Genomic DNA, 19,463 nt, shown 5'->3' on the forward strand with positions numbered 1-19,463 from the left:
CACGAGACTCCGATGACAAACAGTCGCATACACGGCATTGCCTGGATTTAGCCTGTGATGCTCTAATTTCTCAATAAAAGACATCTCTTAAGTCTCAAAGCTGATTGCTCCGAACTCAAACGCTTATAGCAGCCACTCCCCAAGTGCACAGCCACAGCAGCAAAACAGCAACATCCTCGTGTTCGTTAGAAAAATACTGCATCATCGGTAGTGTTTTGTTTTTCTTCCAGTTGTTGTCACTGTGTGTTTTGATTTTGGTAGATCCGCAAGCCGACATACGAGAAAGAGATGACGTTCTCGACCCGGTCAATGGATTAATGAAAAAAACATATCGCAGCCATATAACACGCATATTTTGGAGATCGATATCGACGCTCGCGACAGCAACACACCGCTCGGAAACAAGTCCGGTTTTTGTTTTTCGTGGTGTGCGCCTTCCAATGCAGATTCCCGCGCGACAGCGAATTATACACCACCACCAGCACTACTACTACTACCACTACATTGCTACGGCCACCAGTACCGCTACGCCAGTAGCGCTGACGAGCGAAAAATCTCCGGGATTCCGCCGACGACTGCGGGACTGATTTACTCTCCACGGGGACGAAACTTTAACCGGCTCACCGCCGACGTTGCCGACGCTGTTCCGTATAGAAAAAGAAGAGATATAGAGAGAGCGAGAGAGCAAGAAAAAAAGGATCGACCAAGCTCTCGGGTTACACCGACTAGCTCTGTGCATTGAGAAAAAAGAAAAATAGAGCGAGAGAGAGAACAGCTCCTACTCGCTACGTAGTGCGGAAATTGAATCGTATACTTATACTACCCCCCAGTGCAGTGTGCAGTTGATTCTCAAATATATGATTTATCTACATTCACGCTCGCGGCGATAACGCTGTAAAAATCACGTGGTGTTCGCGGTCGACTAAACGCGTTCCGTGTGCAGCTCCTGTGCGCGATCCTATATACGCGTCTTCGTTGTGTGACGAGCCTCGCATAATCCGGCCGATGATTTTCAGTGTCCACGAGTGAGTGTGAAATAGAAAAGAAACAAAAGAAGCAAATTTCCGCCGAAATCCGACCAAGAAGTTGGCCCTCGCGCCTGGAAAATATGGCTTCTCTGGCGGCAATTACCCTGCTTCTGTGCCTCGTAACCGCAGCTCTGGCAGACAATTTAGGTAATGTATCACGATTTTTTTTCCTTTCTCTTCCCACACACGTCCTGCATCCCTTATACTCTCACTCACTCTCTCTCTTTCTCTTATTATACCAGTGCATATATACATAGCATGATTTAAAATGTATGGTGCAGCAGCGGTGAATTTCTGCGTCTCACTCGTGAGCTAGCTGCAGCAGCTCTCGTGCAGCGCCGCCGCGCAAGGATATCGTCGTCGTCGTCGTCCAGCGTGCACGCGAAAAGTTCATGACGCCGCGAATTGTGAAGTAATATAATTCGCCGGTGCTGTTGCACTTGCCACATGCATCTCCGGGCGTCTGTTAACGTAGCTGCTGCTGCTGCTGCACTGCTACCCCTTCATATTATATGTGCGACGAGAGCGAAATTTTTTACTAAGAGACGGGATAAAACGGGATAGTAGTAGGGCGGCCGAGCGCTGCTGCTCCAGCACTATGTATGTGCACTGCTGCGTTAGGAATTTATCGGGCTAATGTTGAGCCACCACGTACATATTATACATGTATATACAGCTATTCGTATTATTTTTGGTTAACTCGTTGAATTAGCTTCTTTAAAGCAACGGCTTGCATGTATGTGCACTTTGCTCCTAAAAAGTAAGGCAAAAAGAGCAACCAAGAACAAGAGACGGAGGTGGATATAAATCGCAGATTATATCGAGTTAAATGCCAAAGCTCTGTATATAAGGCTAAAATAATAATTAAAGCGTAAATAGTGTATGCGCGCAAGCTGAAACTCTCGTTTGAGCGTGTTCCTCTTCATATTTGCCTGTTTTTTTTTTCTTCTCTTACTCGTTCGTCCGCATTAATAACGCCTTTTACTTCCGAAGGTCTCTCTCGCTTTTCTTTTTTCACGATGCACATGATTAATCAAAGATATATGTGCTCGCGCACAGGGCTTATAAATGTGCAAGTCTCGACTAATGGCTATAACACACACATATGTTTTAAAGGCAAAAAAATCATAACGACGCCTTTGAAAGATAAAGTCTCTCGAGAGTCTTTGGAGAGCAGCTCTATACGTGCACGAGTGCAAGCGCGCCGCGCGCCTGCCGAGCTTCAAACATTTTTACAAAAAATATATATACACGCGCATCGATGCAATCACCGTTATACGCATCTCATTCACCTGCGCATCGCATACGTGATTGCTCATTAATCAGAAATTGTAACCTGGCGCGCATGCAAACGGCTGCAGCAGTATAGCCGCGCGATTTTTTTCGCAAAAATCCGTGAAATTTCTCACGAATCGATTATCGTTGCGCGGGAGCATCTTGCCATCTCGCGCGAAGCTAATTAATCTGCATAATATAATCATTACGGCCAATTTTATCTGCGAGAAAAAGAGTTGGGATCCGAATGCCCGCCGCCAATATACTTCTCGGTCAAGAGCTGTGGCCACAAGGCGATATTATGGGCTGGGGCTAAGCCAGCGACCGAGGATTATTTGCTCGCTGAGAGGTGATATTAAACAGAGTGAGAGAGATGGACCATCGAATGGCTTTAGTTACTCGGTCTGTATATAGATATATGACAATATACAGCTGAGAACAAACGCAGTAACAGAGAGAGAGAGAGAGAGAGAGTGAGGAAGAAGACCAGAGACATACCCTATTGCTTGGCAGCTCATCATTTGTTATCTTAAGCTCTTACGGCTAGATCATCGAGCAAAAGAGATGTGAAGTCGTGTAAGTGTACATCATAAGGTAGCCTAAGAACTGATGTAACGCACCCCATTATAGGGAGTTACTCATCTTAGGAATCGCGTCTTCGCTACTTCGACTCTCGAGTGTGCTCCGCTTTGAATATTAACTATAGCTGCGAGCGAGCGACTTTGATTCCTTGGTATTTGTGCCACAAACGCGTGGGTAAATTGACACCGACATACTTGTGCAGCAACAAAACTGCTAACAGTTGTAAACTTTTTACCCTGAATCGGTGACGAATACGCTCAAGTTTTCGAAACCCGCATCGAAAGAACGCAAGCACGCGAATTTATTTCGATTCATTATATATGCAAAAAAGAGAGCGCATAGCGAGCTTGGACGCAAATTTGAGCGAGAAAACGGGGCCGATAATTCGGTTCAGCAGCGAGCGAAATCACGTGTAGCGCGTTTATCGCTTATTATAAAAGTGCCTATAATTAGCCACCGAGTCTTTATCGGGTGTGTATCTCTTTTATGCGAGCGCGCCGGAGGGGAAAACGAGATCTCTCCCCCTCTCGCGCGTATACGCCGATGCGAGTGCTGCTGGACGCCTACATGAACAGCAGCAGCAGCAGAGTACGGTATTATATATGCTTCGTCGATGCACCTGACACGCCATTTGAATAATGCATGATGATCAATACTTTTCTTTCTTTTTAAAATTATTATCCAGTTTAAAAATTTACAAATGCCAGTGTGTGTGTGTGCGCAGTTTCGTTTTTACATCGCGCGGGCTTGCGCGCTGCATATTATATGTGTGTGCGCAAGTGCGCGATGGCTCAATAAAACATTTTATAAACACGCAAATGCATTTGGAGAAATATTAAATGAAAAATTGCACTAGGATAATTTTTCACTTGCACACGGATCGTACAATACGACGCGTGCAACACGATATGTATCATAACTTGGTAATTCGAGTATGCTTTTATCGTTAATTAACAATTTTTTTTTATTCCCCCGAGCCATCGGGTCGCGCGCGAACGTGCCATATTTATATTTGAAAATGTCATCAAGTTTAAAAGAAAAAAAAAGCATAAATAAAACAACGGCAACAACAGCGTAAACGTACTTGACGCATCGAGGCTCTGGTTACCCAATCATCGGCTCATATAGTGATGGAAAAAAGGCCGCCGCCACGTTGTGCGAAGAGTATATTTCGGTTTCGAAGATATCCTAAAGATTCGTTTATAAACGAGGGAAGCAGGAAACAGCTCCAACAACACTATAGCATCAGCAGTGGAAGCAGTAACAGTAGCAGCCTCTAAGTACTGCGTAGCTATTTTCGTATCGGTTGAGCCATTACAGCATCCCGAGCGCGTCTTTCACACTTGCGGGCTCGTGTGCTGCACGTATACGCGTACACACACTTAAGACACGAGCAGAAGCTGGTCGCGGTGAAACGGACGTATATAGCACTCGCGTGTACGGCGTGAATGCGGTTGAACTTTAATCCTACGACAAGCCGACGCAAGACATGCCATGCATCATAACGATCTCTCTCTCTCCTCCTCTCTTGGTCTTGCGCACTAGACATAAGCTACTTAAGTGGTTAGAGGCGTATATGTGTGTGCAGTACAGGCACACAAGGATACAGCAAGGAGGTGTGATATATAATAAATCCATCCGCATCTTCCTATACACATGTACGTTATATGCGTACGCGTATCGCATCGCCTGTCGATAAATCATGCGTTCGGACGTGCGGCTGCCGCCGAGGCAAAAAGTCGCACCGCGCGCGCCTCTGTGTACATATCCTTTGACGCGCTCGCCGATAGCGCCGTAGCTATCGCAAAGAAACAAATCTCTGTATGCACAAAGTGATGCAGGTGCAGCGCGCCTCACACACGCCCCTGGATCGCTGGCAGTAAACAAGCACACACACGTACACACGGCGAACATATAGCTACGTGATAAAAGAGAAAAAAATTGAATGCTCGCGTGTAAACTAGGCCGATTTGTTTCTCACTTCGACCCCGCACGTACCTATCGTTCGCGAGAGAAATAGAGAGAGAGAGAGAGAGAGAAAGAAAGGCGAAATGGGCAAAGAGTCATTGCTGCAGCCGCCAAAGCAAGTATAGCGTGACGATAATATGCGCGCGACGCGCTTGTGCGGAGCCAACCTTCTGTTGGGCCGCGGGATTACGTTGCCAAGAAAGATTTATGACTTTAAAATGCAACTACTACTACTGCTACTACTCCTACTAGCATGATATCGCTGCCGGTGAGCGCGTCCTTTAAATACAGTCACCAAGTGGAATTTACAGTTTTCTATACGCGGCAATTGAGATAATGTAATTTCAAGCCAAACAATTTGTCCAAAGATTACCGTGGCGAAACCGCAGCCGGTATACGCGGAGAAAATTAATTCCAATGTCGATTGAAAATGAGAGAAAATAAAAATGTATATCGACAAATAAATTGAAAATAATAAGTAATTGCTAGCGGGAAGATTGTTTATCGCGCGAGCGCAGCTGCGCAACCGCATTCCGGGGCCCGAGAGTATAATCAAGCCTGCGTGTGCGCCGTGCGCGAGTATAACGAAACAGCAGCGTAATGCGAAAAACACCTTCCGAGATTCCTCGCGCACACGATACGATATCTCGCGCGCGAGGCGCGGAAATAACAAGACCTGCTTAGGCAGCAAACAATCGAAGATGTTCCGCGCGCGCTCGAGGGGGTATTACTTATATCAAGCGCAAAACTCGGTGCAGCGAGCGTCGTCTCCGAATCTCGAGCGAGAAAAGAAAAAGAGGCCGCCTCGTAAATTCATATTATAATTGGCGTGAGACCTTGTCTCATTTTTCTTTCGCGAGCGAGCGTCGTCGTCGTCGTCGTAGTAACACTTTTTTAAAAGTTCCCCAATCGAACCCGTAAATCTGAAGAAGCGCGGCGCGCGGCAAACTAGTACATAGGCGTGTGTTATATAAGGAATAAAGTCAGTTTGTCGAATTACGCGCGGGGAGCAAAGTTCCTTATTCCGTGATTTTTAGAAAATTCCATTTCACGTTGGCAGCTGCAAGAGAGAGAAAGAGAGGAGGGGAGGGCGAATGAATTGTAGGGATCGACAAGAACCGAGCGAGCTTTTCCGCGAGTTTGACCTGACCCATTGCGGAGCGAACCAAGGACAATTGTTTCCTCGTGGGCTCAAGAGTTATAAGGTTATTGCGATAATCTTGCGACTTGCTTCTTCTTCTTTTACTTTCCTTGATTTCAACCCAAAGTCTATTCATTACTTATAGAAAAGGAATGAGTATGTAATCTACAATCCGACGACGTTGTGATATTTATGCTCGTTAGTTCTCCAAAGTAGTTTTTCGAATATAAAATCGTTCTTGGCCTTTTTTACGCATTTCTATTATACAGCAACGTCGTTCGGGCGGCGCAGCAGTGGCGCGCGCCCGAGCGGCTGGTTCGATTTACGCGTTCGGAACTCGTGCGCGGGCGGGCGGACAAAAAGTCGTATAGTAAAATTTGATAACCATCGTGTTTTTTTCCAGCGCACGCAGGGACGATTTTTATCTACTCGCTGGCTATGTGTGTTCTGTGTGTCTGGGTGTTTGCGCGCGCGCGTGTGTGTGTGCTAGGGTACGGGTCACTGGTGCATGACCACCATCGCAAAATAGTTATTTTGAACGGGGACCGGGCGTGCAAAAAAAAAGAGCAAAACGAGAGAGAAAGAGAAACTGCTGTAGCATAGCCGCTTCAACTGTTGGAGCGCAGGCTACGGTGCGACGTATGCGAAGGTGTATTATTCGAGCGGCCTTTAACATTTTGTTGCATACGCGCTACTACTTTTATTACACATTTGCCTGTAATGTTATTCTTTATTGAATTGATTCTACGGATTGCTTACGGCCGGAGACATTCTTTTACCGCTGCACCCGGCTAAGGTAATAACTATTATCGATATTGCTCTAATAATAGGAATCTAGAATACATGAGGGATTGTATTAAATATTTCCGCGCTACGGGTACAGATAACTCGATTGAATTTTTCTGCATAATTTACGTTTTAGAATTGACCTGTAGGCGAAACACTGTTTTCGAAAGAAAAAAGTTACGAAGTTAAGCTTCGTTTAGACAACTTCCGGGCCTTTAACTAGACGAACGCATAAACGATGCGCATATCTTGGATCTGCTCGTGAGTATAGCCACACACTTGCTCGGGGTTGTACCTATATTACATACAAGCGTAATTTGCCTGCAAAGGCGATTCATGTAGAGTTTCTCGACTGCTACCTAACCATCTACATTCATGCACACATATAGCCTCTGCTGAGCAGCAGCAGCGGCAGCGAAAGGAGTAGTTTTCGAGTGGAAGAGACGAGCCAAACTTTCTAAGAGTAAACAATACATTGCATGCATAATTGAGTCTTCGTTCTAGCACGCTAATAGTCAGGAAATTTGATGTCAATTATTGTTAGGTGAACAAGGGATGTGGTTCATTGAACGAATCGAAAAGGCCCGAATGAATATCGAAAATTTATTGTCACAACTTCTTGTAATGCTGTTTTTGTTCTGTCATCTCCAAGCTACTCACCCCTTTCCTACAATTCATTTCTTTTATATTTTATTTATAAAATTCCTGGCTAAGTTGATATTTTTCAATTGTCAGCGCCATTCAATCATTTGAAAGGCTTGGATTATATCTGGGCGAAACAAATGAAAAGTTTGTCTCAATGTTGTAAAATGCATACCTTTATACAAGAAATGTAATTGCGTTGACAACTTCATTTCACCCATCACGAATATAACGAGATATATCGAATTTCACTCAGATGAGGCTGGTACGTTAATATCGCATATTTTAAAACAAATTAAAGCGCGAAATTTATTCAAGCGAATAATAATGTCATGGAGTAAAATTTTCCGAGGGAATAGGAACATTTAATGGATAATTGAAACGTCCAGAAGATTTCAACTGTGCAATCTTGATATAAAATATCACATCGCAGTCGCGGATGGCGAAAGAAAGTGAAACTTTGGCGAGAATATGGGGAATGAATGTCAAAAAGTTTGCGGAACGTTTTGTCGCGCGTGTGCTCTCTTACCCCCAGCACGACGACGAGATTTAATACACTTGATGGGTGCACGAGAGAATTCCACTTTAATGACACGATAGCAGTTAACCGGGCATCTTTTTGTATGCTCCGAAATATTACATTCGTCAAGTTCAAAAGAGAGAAAAAAAGTAAATTTTATTGTAGGTATGGTTTTATTGAAAAATTTGTATGAAGTAAAAAAGAAACAAATGCCTATGAAGTGAAGAAAATGATCAAGATGACCGAAAAAAATTATTTAGAAACAAGTTTAGCAGTGAGTAGGGCACTAGAGTTGTAAAACTTTTTTTCGACATACGTGAGTTTACAGGGAGGGAGGCAAGCACGAGAGAAAGATCGACGTTAGAAACGAGAGATTTTACATTATGCATGCGCAGCGGTAATCGTTACGAAAAGTTTTTCTCTCTGGTTTTCGGTCGTAGAAAACTTGCCGCGGCATAAAATATATTCATGTTTCGACGTGAAATGTATAAAGGGCTTGCTCAAAAAATCAGTAATGAGAAATTAGTGGTAGAAAAATTGATTCACATAACTGTGGAAATTTCACTGAACCGAATCGCGTGTATATGGCGAGTTCTCGTTTTGCACTCAGTATTGGGATCTTTAAGGACGCACTGAGAAAAAAAATTCATTGATTCAATGAAAATTTAATTGAATACAATCTATGAAATAATGTCATTGAAATGCTGAATTTTTATTTCATCCAACAAAATATTTAATTGTTTTTACCAACGTTTCATGAAATTTTCGTTAAACAATTGCATACTTTGTTGGATGAAATAAAAATTCATTATTTCAATGAAATTATTTCATAGATTGTATTTAATTAAATTTTCATCACAGCGTGCGGGAAGTACGTAATTCCCGAGCAGTACTGTAATAACGATACTTCTCGAAATTACATACTTCCCGCAACTCGTGATAAAAAATAGTATACGTCACTCGTGCGCGTGGTGATTCTCGCCCTCGTCTCATTGTCACCCTCGCTGCGCTCGGGCGTCAAACTGAGACTCGTACGAGAATCACCCTTTTTGCGCACGAGTGACGTAATGTACTATTTCATTGAATCGATGAATTTTTTTTCTCAGTGCGTTCAAGTTCGAAATTATTATTCATAACATGCAATTTCTAGTTTTGAGCAGGCTTTTTCGAACAATGTAACATTGCAATAAAAGTCATACGAAACGATTCGTAATGAATTTATATTAATTGTAAAAAAAATCAAGGGTCTTGAATTTCGAGAAAAGTGATATTGAAAATCACACAATACCGCAAAGTATCGTCTCTTTATCCAAATACCGTAGGTTCTTTTTCATTTTCCCGGAAGGAATTGAAGGTATAAGCAGTGCGTGCTCTTTTATCACTCATCTTTATTAATAATTAATCCCAACCCGCACTGTGAAACAGTACAGAACTTGAAAATCCTGGATTGTGCTCTCATTCTTAGTTGTAACAAATATGTTCGGTATGTCTTTGAGCACCGTTGAGATTGAAGTGGCAGTCAAAGGTTTTATGTGGAGATTCGCAAAAGTGCGACAAAAGCGTTCATCTAACACGAATTACTAATTATATTAAAAATCTCTCTTTCTATTTTAACGTTAATTTGATTCATCGAAAGTAATATGGCGCTATTTTAAATAAATGAATACATTTTTACGTAATCGAGGTTCATATTCTAAGTGCGGAAGCTCCTTAAAAAAATTTGTAGTCTTCAAAGGGCCCCTTCCGTGTCGTTTTGCACGACCAACCTTCGATTAACTCTAAAATGTTCATCAACTCGATGTAAAAGTAAATCGTTCGATCTTATTTCTCGCAAAATGAGTTATTGAATGAAGTATACTGCGAGCATTTAATTTATTTTTGAATTCCGATACTTGAAAACAATCGATGCAATCGGAGTAGCCACGTGCTATCACCACTGCCGCTACACCCTTTCAATCATCGCTATTGACTATACATTTGCCGCTCTACGCTTGATTGCGAGCATTTGATTCGATTAATACAATCAATTCGACTGCAACCCAGGTAACGTCAATATACTCGACGAAGTATAACTTTAATCTGCATTTTACGAACACCTACTGATCGGAAGTGTGAAGCATCAGTCGATCTCTGTATCGCGAGCTCTCTGTAACTAAAGGGTCACGCGATCCGCGCGTGTAATGACAGCCGCCAGGCGACGATATTATATTGACATAATTGGTACGGAATTACAGGTTCTTCTCCAGTACGGTTGATCGGTCCTATCTTTGTTCCAGTGCAACCAAATTAATAATCGACTGAAACACGAGTGTCAAGAAAAGCAAAAGCCGGATGTCATTCACTGGATGAATTACGTTATCATCCAATATCATCTTTTTGTTAACAGCTAATAATGCTAAAAGCAAACAATACGCGCGGTTTCACCGAAATAATTGTGCGATAATTCGCTTTTATTGTCTGTAACGGACAGTTTTTGGTGCAACGCACTCGTGTCGTTTTGCATCATATCTACCAAAATGCATATTATACATGTGTAAGAATAAAAGTGTCATCGTTTTATTGGGCGGGCGCGCGATGCAGCGAGATACATTTATGCATACAGACTCGCGCTCACGTGTTACGATATATACATAGATGAACTTGTTAAGCGAAGCGATCCTGATGTAAACGATATGCGCAACTGCTGCTACTGCCGCTGCTGCTACTGCTGCTGTTGCTCCTGTGCGCGCTCATTTGGATCGAATCCAGCATTCGGAGATGGGAATTGATTTTCCAAATAAAATAAACGCGACGCGAGACTAGATGCTATATTACACGCGTCACATATAAATTTGTTCGCTGCCGTACTACACGGCTTCGAGTGGCGTATAGCATCCTGGCGTACGAATTTCGATTTACACTTTTTAATTGCTAACGAGAGAGGGAGAAAGACTCGACGCTGTCATTGTCACGAGAGATTTTTTTTAACGTATACACGCGTGCACTTGATGATAACGTCACCGAGTGCGACGCGATATTGGCTGGGAGCGTTTTTGTTGCAGTTTATTTTGTGAAAATTTCACCGACGGATCAAGGGTAGAGCACCGGTTATTATCAGCATTTTGAGTAGTCGTGTGTATTTTTTTTCTTTTTTAAAGCTCGCTGTTTACGCTCGGCGCAAAATAAACGAACGATAAATACAAAACAATGAGACGAGGTAATTGCGATGTATTATTTAAAATAACCTCATTTTATTACACTGGTTCAATGGTTTTTAAAAATTTGCTCCATCGTTATTTATATTTTTTACCTGCCGAGAGCGAACGTTTACAAGTAGAGGATTGAATCGGTTTTATGCTCGCTTGAAAAAGTATTCTCGTTAGAAAATTGAAGTCGAGTGAAAAAGTTTTTTATGCTTAAAAAACAGAGAGATTTGAGCAATAGTATCTTTCCCGAGTGATGTTATGAAAAAACTTTTAGTACTGATAATAAGTTGTATTCGTCTAATAAGCTTGTTAAATTCTTTGACCGTACGGGCGCGTAGTTAGAATCTGTTTTAGTTTTCTTGAGTACTCAGTTATTGTTATGTAAAGAAAATATGGGAAAAGCCTCTTTTTTTATCAACTTTTAAGCTTGGACGAATTGTGCTTTTACAGTCTGGCTCAAGTACTTTGAAAAGGCATACTAAAAACATTGTTTAAAAGTAATCTTAAATGCAATCTATACAATGAGGTGCGATGCACAAGTAATCACACCGAGCACTGATAAATATATCTATGAAGGGGGGTATAGCGCATCCGAATCCTGTAATTTTCGGAGTTTACGCGTTTGGAGTTCCGCAGCAAGCGCACGTTTTTGCACCTACGTGTGTATGTGTTTGTGTGCGCGTATGTGGGTGCCTTACAGGCTCGATATCTATGCTCGAGCTTCACTCGAGAGAGAGAGAGAGAGAGAGAGAGAGAGAGAGAGAGAGAGAGAGAGCCGCACGAAAAAACGAGAGATGCCCGCAGTAGCGGCTGACTACTACTTGCTCCTGCCGTTGCTGCGCTGGGAGTGAGATCCTGTAGGGTGCATAAATCACAAAAGTTTACAGCGTGTCGCCGGAAAAATACATTTTCTCAGAGACGCTTGACTGCACTCATACACGTGCACGCATATACTTCCCTCTCGCCAGGCAGATACAAGCCAAGCAGCTTCTACTTTATATCAGCCGAACCTACATGCGAATCAACTTATGCGCAATTATAAAAGCATACGTATCTCTGTGTTACCATTATCAATATAATCTAGATAAATAATGCAAGTTTGCGTTACCGAAATCTTCAGATGTGCTAGAAAATATCTTTGGTAAAGTAAAGTTTGTGCTGCATCAAAATGATATAAATAGGCTCATGTGGACAATATGATTAGTACAAATCTATTTTATTTATTATTTTACAATGTTCTTTAAAAAATATTCAAGTGCTGCATTGAAAATTTTTTATAATACGTGAAAAAAGTTAAGGCATTAATGTTTGCGAATGGAAGTGAAAATATGTCTTTCTTTGCTTATATCCATGCAAAGACGATGTGCGTAGCAAGTGTGACAAAAGTATTTCCAAGTTTTTAGAGTTTACAACGGTACCAAAATCCTAAAATTTCTTGCTGGACAAAATTTTTACAGTTTTTATTCGACTATAAAATATTACTACTACTACTACCATGAAAATTTTTTTTACTTTCACATTTTTATAAACTTATGAAAGTATTAGAATTTCTGGAATCGAATGAAAATGATTTTCTTTCACTGACTAAAGAAAAAAAGGCACGAATAGGCTATGCATGCATAGCTATGTCGCTTGATGATCAATAATTTTATCCTGTAACTTCTCCGAACTGGATTGCAAGTTTCTTTTCAGGGTTTTAGAATTTTGCATATTCGATTGCAAAAAATGTCAAAGTATGCATAAAGTCCTGGAGCTCTGCATAATTTTCTCATAACTTTTGATTGTTACAGTAATTAAGGGCATTTCCGTTTACTATATATTGAGACTAATTTATTGTTAAAGTTTTATTTTGAGCTTGACTATTTGTATTGTCCCAGATAAAAGTATGCAAGTCTAAATTTAATATCGATCTTTCACCCGTGGTTAATCTATTGATAAGCAAAAATATTTCATGATAACCATTGGCCTTTTAAACAAGTTGTTAAAAAATTAAAATAGAAATATTCATCAATTTTTTACATTATGAAGTAGGAATCCTTTTGTGGTTTAACTGTGATTGTTTCTGTCTTTACCAAGCTAGATTTTTGATTTACCGATGAAAGGGACTTTCAAATCGGTTCAAAAGTTTTTGTTAAACATAAACATTAAGTACTGGATGCGGTAAACTCTAATCTTTTAAAGCGGTTTCAATAACTACTATTTCTAGTTGTCGATTTTTAATAAAATGACTTTACAAAATAATATTATGAAATTGATCATACGAAAAAAAACGATATTGAAATTAAATACCATTTCAGTAGAGATTTTTTATTTTGAATTGATCATATTATACATTTTTTCAGACCCGAAAACAGTTAGCCTTACCTTCTCTGTTAACCCACAAAAATGTAAACATGAAGGAGGGAAAAAGATTTTGAAAATAAATTGGATCAAAAGCTTAGTTGAAAAAAGAAGCTGCTAGGGTACAGAAGAGTTTACTTCTTTTTTTCTGTGTACGTTACAAATTTTTCAACTTTGCTAGTTTATTGCAATTGCAAAAATCAGTTGTTTGCATAGAATTCGGCTAACTCTGTTGAGAAATGAAGAGTTGCTACTTTAAGAACGTAAAACAAAGAAAAAAGAATTAACTAGAAGAGACCAAGCCAATTGTCTTTTGGTAATTATTTCCGCTGCATCTCTTTCCCCGGTCAGTGACGTTGGCGCGCTTAGCCTTCATTATTTTTTTTATTGTCTCGGAAATCAGTTGTGGAATTGCTTCGAGTTTTTAAAAAGCATTATAAAACTTGTTTCTTTTTATCAGTATTTTAAATATCGTTTATAATTATAATACTTAATCAAGTTTAACTTGAAAATAAATTGCAAACGATGGAGATTGTCAATATTTATTGAAATTTCCAAGAAAAAGATCTTGTATGATTTTGTCGATAATGAAAAGTACCAAAGCAACGAAAAGTTTGACATGGAAATGAGACTGAATGCGCATCAATTCGCATATACTTAGACTGGAATGCGTATAGATAGGGTTGAAGGGAACTCGTAGAAACGTTGACTCAGCAACAGCAGCAGGAGCATCGCTAGTCTTCGCGGCTCGAGTCTGGCTGAACATTTCCGCGAATTCTGCCGATGCTGTCCCAACATCCTGACTTACTATATCGTTCGACATGAAATCCTTCGAGTGCTATACCTCGTGCGACTCAATGTGTTACAAGGGGGTTAAGTTTAATTCACCTTTGAACCAAAGAGGAGCGAGGAAGAGAGAAGGGGGAAGAGGCGAGAGGCTAGCAGATGGGAAATCTGTCGAAATAATTTATGAGAAGGTAGATTTGAATTTGGGAACTTATCCAAAAGGAACAAGATGATCCAGTGAAGCTTTAAATTTTCCGCTTTAAAGCGTAGGCCTTCTGACAAAGAGATAGATAACCATATTATATTTTAGAGTTATATTGAAAAATTTGGCCAATTGTTATAACTTTGCGATCGTTAAAAATTTTCGATACCATAATCACTCTTCAAAGGATAGTTATTATGAGTTATTACGTCGTTTCATTTTTAGGTGCTCCTTGTGCACATTCGATTTTCCGCATTCATAGGCCCAGGTGAGCCACACCTAAATCGAAGAAACAAAACGTTTTCCTTTCTAGATTGATATTCAACTTGAATTTCCTTTTTTACTTCGATCGGTTTACACTGTCTGATTCCAATTCTCTGGTACTCAGTCCACTGAGTTAGATATAGCGCATGGCAGCAGCCGGGGAATTCCTCTAAGAAAAACAGAAAGAGAGAGAGAAAGAGAAAGATAGCCGTGGTAGTAGTATAAGCTTGTGTTGTATCTTTTCTTCTTTTTCGACTTTACGTTTTCTTCTCGGGGCCAAAAGCCTTTACTCTCGTTCTTTTTCTCACTCTTTCCCTCTCTTTCTCTCTTTCTTGAACTATTCCGACCGAAGACATGGAAAGCTTGTTTGTAGTCCTGTAGTTTTAAGTATGTTTCCGCATGACTGCTTCTCCAATCGTAGCGTTTTTTTCTGCTCAAGACAGCGTGTAATTGCAGATGGATTATCGTCTGCCAGTAAATAGATATGCAGTTGTGAAACCCATATATATTATATATGATATATTACGCTATATACCTGTTATAATTATTTCGTAATTTAAGCTATGCAGTCAAAAGTTAATGTACCCATATGTAACATTCGTAATCAAAATAGTTAATTTCAGTCTATTGCGCGCGCCACAGACTCACTAAAAGCTCATTAGTCCTTCCCTTTCAAGCACAAACATTTCTTTGGGCAAATAATTCATCTCGAACCTTCCATGTCAATTTTTTAAACAGCTTTTTGGATGGATGAAAGCCATGTATAATATGTATATTGCGTTAATCTTTTAACGGAAAAATTATATTAAAGCATTCCTAAGACCGCTCGTAAATGCTCGAATCCGTGCTCTACGGTAGGTACTCCAACTTCCCTTCTCTCTCACTTGTCATTCATTCGCAATCAAGTCTTTACTAAGGGAGACATCGCCTGGATCATCGCTCTAATTGCCATTTCAAATCGAGTAAAGCAGCAAGTGAGACAGTACGTGGGAGTGTATATGTTATTGTACCCATAAATAAGGTTAAATCCATTTGGATATGCAACATTACTCCATTCATTCCCTCAGTCGAGAGTCATGACGATTGAAGAGTGTCACCCAGTAGGAATTGCTTTGGACGCATTCCAAGAACGTAATCTGTAAATAATTACTTCTCTTGGTATTGCGCAAGAATGCACAGTATTTGATATTGCGCTAGAGCACGTTTATCGTAATAACTCTTTATTTCTCTGCATAAGAGCAAAAATAATTCAAGCTGTACAAAATATTTCTCTTATTCTATAAATCGGTCCAGAAGCCATCTAAATTGGTACCAGTATTGGTGTACAATGATCCTTGCTTTTGACTCTTAGTGTTTTGAAAGAAGATAGACGTGGACGAACAACGGATTTTATTGTTCGTAGGCTGTGTGGGAGATTTTGATTACGATGGACCTTGCGGGCTTTTTCAATTATTCTCCACACACATGCATCAATGTACGCTTTGCATAGCGTACGGTCCCGTAATTGAATTTCGGATTGGATGCGTGCTACGCCTGGACAGATGAACAAACACTCGCGATGATGAATTTTTCATTTTCATTTGACTTTTCGGAATTTATCGTAAGAAGTATGGAGTGAAAAAACGAGAGAAATACAAACTCTTAGTAAAAGAAGACGAATACTGGAATATTAAATACCGCGCAACATAACATTATTATTTTCATATCGAGTTACTTCCTCGAGCGTGGAGAAGTGTTATTCTTTGAAATTTGCATCGGCATAAACTTATTCCCTTTTAAGATAAAGTCGCAATAGAGGGGGATGATCATTAATATCAGTGAATGTCAGCGGTGGGTAATCCCTGGGTCTATATGTAGCTTAACTGGATTACTATCCGAAGATTATCATAAAAAACGACTCACAGATTTAGGCGATTGTCTATAAACTTTAACTTGATGAAGCAAAGATGCGAGCTATTATTCATCATTAGCGGGTTTCGCATAGTTTTCTAACCTGAAAATAACACGAGTCTTTGATTACTTTTCTTTAAATAGCTGGCAACATCTCCAACGAGATGATTGAACGGCATCGATGCCAGAATTACGTTATAAAAGGTCCAAGAAAAAATCATTTACGTATAGATATTTATGACGCAGACGAGTTCACCTTTTTATCTCATTTTTCCCCCCCTGATTCGTTGATATTTCGAGGGAAATTCAAGAGTACCGAACTCGGTAAATTGCGTTGAACTGTGCAAGAGTTTTGCTCTGCATTATGTGTGCGGTGTTTTATGCAACTTTATAAAGTTTTTTTTCGTCCGAATCAGCGCTGTAGCTGCATCTGAAATTGGTATAAGAAAGGAGAAAGATCGAGACAGTGGAATAAAAAGCATATAGCTCAGTTCGAATGTAGTATAACATTTCTGCATACAGTGGAATCGATATTGAATTATTTCAATCAATGCGATATCTTTAAGTATTTTTCTTGAAATAATCGAGGCCGCGCCAAGTTGTTACCCGAGCGAGAACTATTGTGTATACCGCAATGCGAATCACGAAATCTTTCCCTCGCCCCCCTCAGTATCGAATCTAATGCCGTAGTTCCTCGACAGAAATCTTGGCGCTCGCGAACTACTCGTCGACAACATGTCGCCTCTACGGTGCTAGTTTTGCCACCGGTGAGATATCTCCCTCTATCCCTATATACGTATACATCTAGGTGTGTTTCAACCCCGTATATATACATAACTCGCATTTCTATCCTCGCTTCGACGACCGAACAACTGATCGCTGCGAGGCAAACGCTCCTGCTGCTGCTGCCGCTGCTGCTGTTGTGCTGTGCAATAGCGAAGAAAGAGATGCGGTGTTGTACCTTGATACTTAGGTAGCTTGTATATATAGTATAGAGTTCCCGCACGGGAGTATTTCTTCATCGTTTGGAATACGACAACCGATAGCTCTTGCGAAGATGAAACTGTTGAGAGTGAAGCTCTTAGTCGAATTTACCTTGATCGCATAGCGATTTGGGATTATTTATTTTTTCTTATATTACTTCTTCAATGAATTGTAAGTTTTTATTTGATATTAAACACGATTATTTTGAATATTCTCAATGGATTCTTATTGACATTTTAATGCTTACACAGTTTGCGAGATAATACGGATGTATCGCCTGAAAATCATTTTCTGTAATTGAGTAGAACATGTGTCAAGATGTTTTCGATAGAAACTAACTCAAGCCATCAACAAGATCGAGAAATCTATACGTAAAGTTTCAGAGCAATAGACAACTTTTTAAATTTTTTACAGTTTTTATGCTTATTTGAAATTATGAAGATATTTATTAACTTTGAGAACTACCTGAATGATTAAAATTTATTTAAATGAATTTCAGTGATTCAATTAATTTAAATGAATTACATAAATCCAAATCATATGTTGTGTATAATGTTGTATATAGATGTCGGGGGGTATATTCTTTATAATTAATAAAATTATTTAATAATTATGCATTAAGAAATTTAAATTATATTCTAACAGAAGTATTTTATTTTTTATGTTTCAGGTAAGAAAATTTATCAGCGTAATTTTTGCTTCCGTACAAAATAAATGTTGGCTTCGTACGTACTTCAAATATTTTACTGTAGGTATGTTGGATATAACGACCGAATAATATAAAATCTTCAAAGTTTTATAAATGTTGCTTTTGTTTTTTTTTTTTTTTCGAAAAAAATGAGCCTAACCAATTGAAAATATTGTCGGAAAGCTAATATTATAGGTCCTCTCTGCATCAGAGTAGAATATGACAATTTTATTTGAACATCTGAAGAGGTATGAAAGTCGGCTAGCTTACCTCAGAGATTGCTCCTATATAATTTCCAATGGCATATTTTATCGGTCATATATTCATGTGAAACAAGCCATGCTTTGGCAAAATTTCACGAGAGTCGTATTTTTATTTATTCACGCGTCTTCATCGTATACTCCGTTTTAGCCGTTCGCGTGGCGTTAGGAGCGTTTCTTCAAATAAAATATTAATACATTCCGCACAATGTTTGCGAAAATCTCTAAAAAGTAAAGTAGCTTGAGCACGAGCGCGTTGCGAATGACAAACAGCGAGAGGGGTGCTCTCTCTCTCTCTCTCTCTCTCTCGCATTAAAGCCGTACGGCAGCTTAGATTCGCCGAGGGAAAACCTTAAAACATCGGGGACGGGCAGCAGTAGCACGCTGCAGTAAGCTAAGACAGAAATTTCCAAAAAAGAAAGAAAAACGAAAGAGGGTGTGATATAAGATGCAGGCAAAAAGCAAAGAGCAGGCGTTCGAAACAAAAAGTACTAGTAGTAGAAGCAAAGGGAAGAAGAGGGTTGTGGGTGGGATTTGATAGTAGCGCATAGAGGATTTATATATGAAAGAAAGAGAGAGAGAGAAAGAGTGTGTGCAAGGCCGTAAAAGCTCGGGCGCGGACCAAAGAGTCCATGATTAACGCAGACGGATGCACAGCTATTTCTCACGTCTGCGTAAAGTGCTAGTAGCCTCGTAGAGCAGCAGCAGCAGCCGAGCAAGTTTCTTTTTCTATAGTGCTGTGTTACTGCGTGGGTCTGCTTGTGCGCGCGCGCGCTTATACTGCCTCGCGTGCTCGCGTTGGGTCATTCCTCAAAACTTTAAACTTCTCGTCCTCCTATATATTATTACGTACACGCTGAGAGCCATACAGCAGCAGCATTATCCCGAGGGTGGCAAAATATGGCCGAGAGAGAGAGAGAGA

At 40.1% G+C, this 19,463-nt stretch overlaps 1 protein-coding gene across 2 annotated transcripts in view; it reads left to right on the forward strand.

Moving 5' to 3' along the window:
- Nucleotides 1–564: 564 nt before the first annotated feature.
- The window catches only part of LOC106650258 (protein eva-1 homolog C), a 122,016-nt gene continuing 103,117 nt past the window's right edge, over nt 565–19,463 (forward strand). For both annotated transcript variants that reach the window (XM_023460507.1, XM_014368184.2), the window contains exon 1: nt 565–1,175. In XM_023460507.1, the coding sequence (XP_023316275.1) occupies nt 1,109–1,175 (67 nt within the window). In that variant the 5' untranslated portion in view covers nt 565–1,108. The remainder of the gene's footprint in view (nt 1,176–19,463) is intronic.

Source organism: Trichogramma pretiosum, unplaced genomic scaffold, assembly GCF_000599845.2.
Source record: "Trichogramma pretiosum strain Unisexual culture from Peru unplaced genomic scaffold, Tpre_2.0 scaffold5, whole genome shotgun sequence".
Taxonomy (NCBI): domain Eukaryota; kingdom Metazoa; phylum Arthropoda; class Insecta; order Hymenoptera; family Trichogrammatidae; genus Trichogramma; species Trichogramma pretiosum.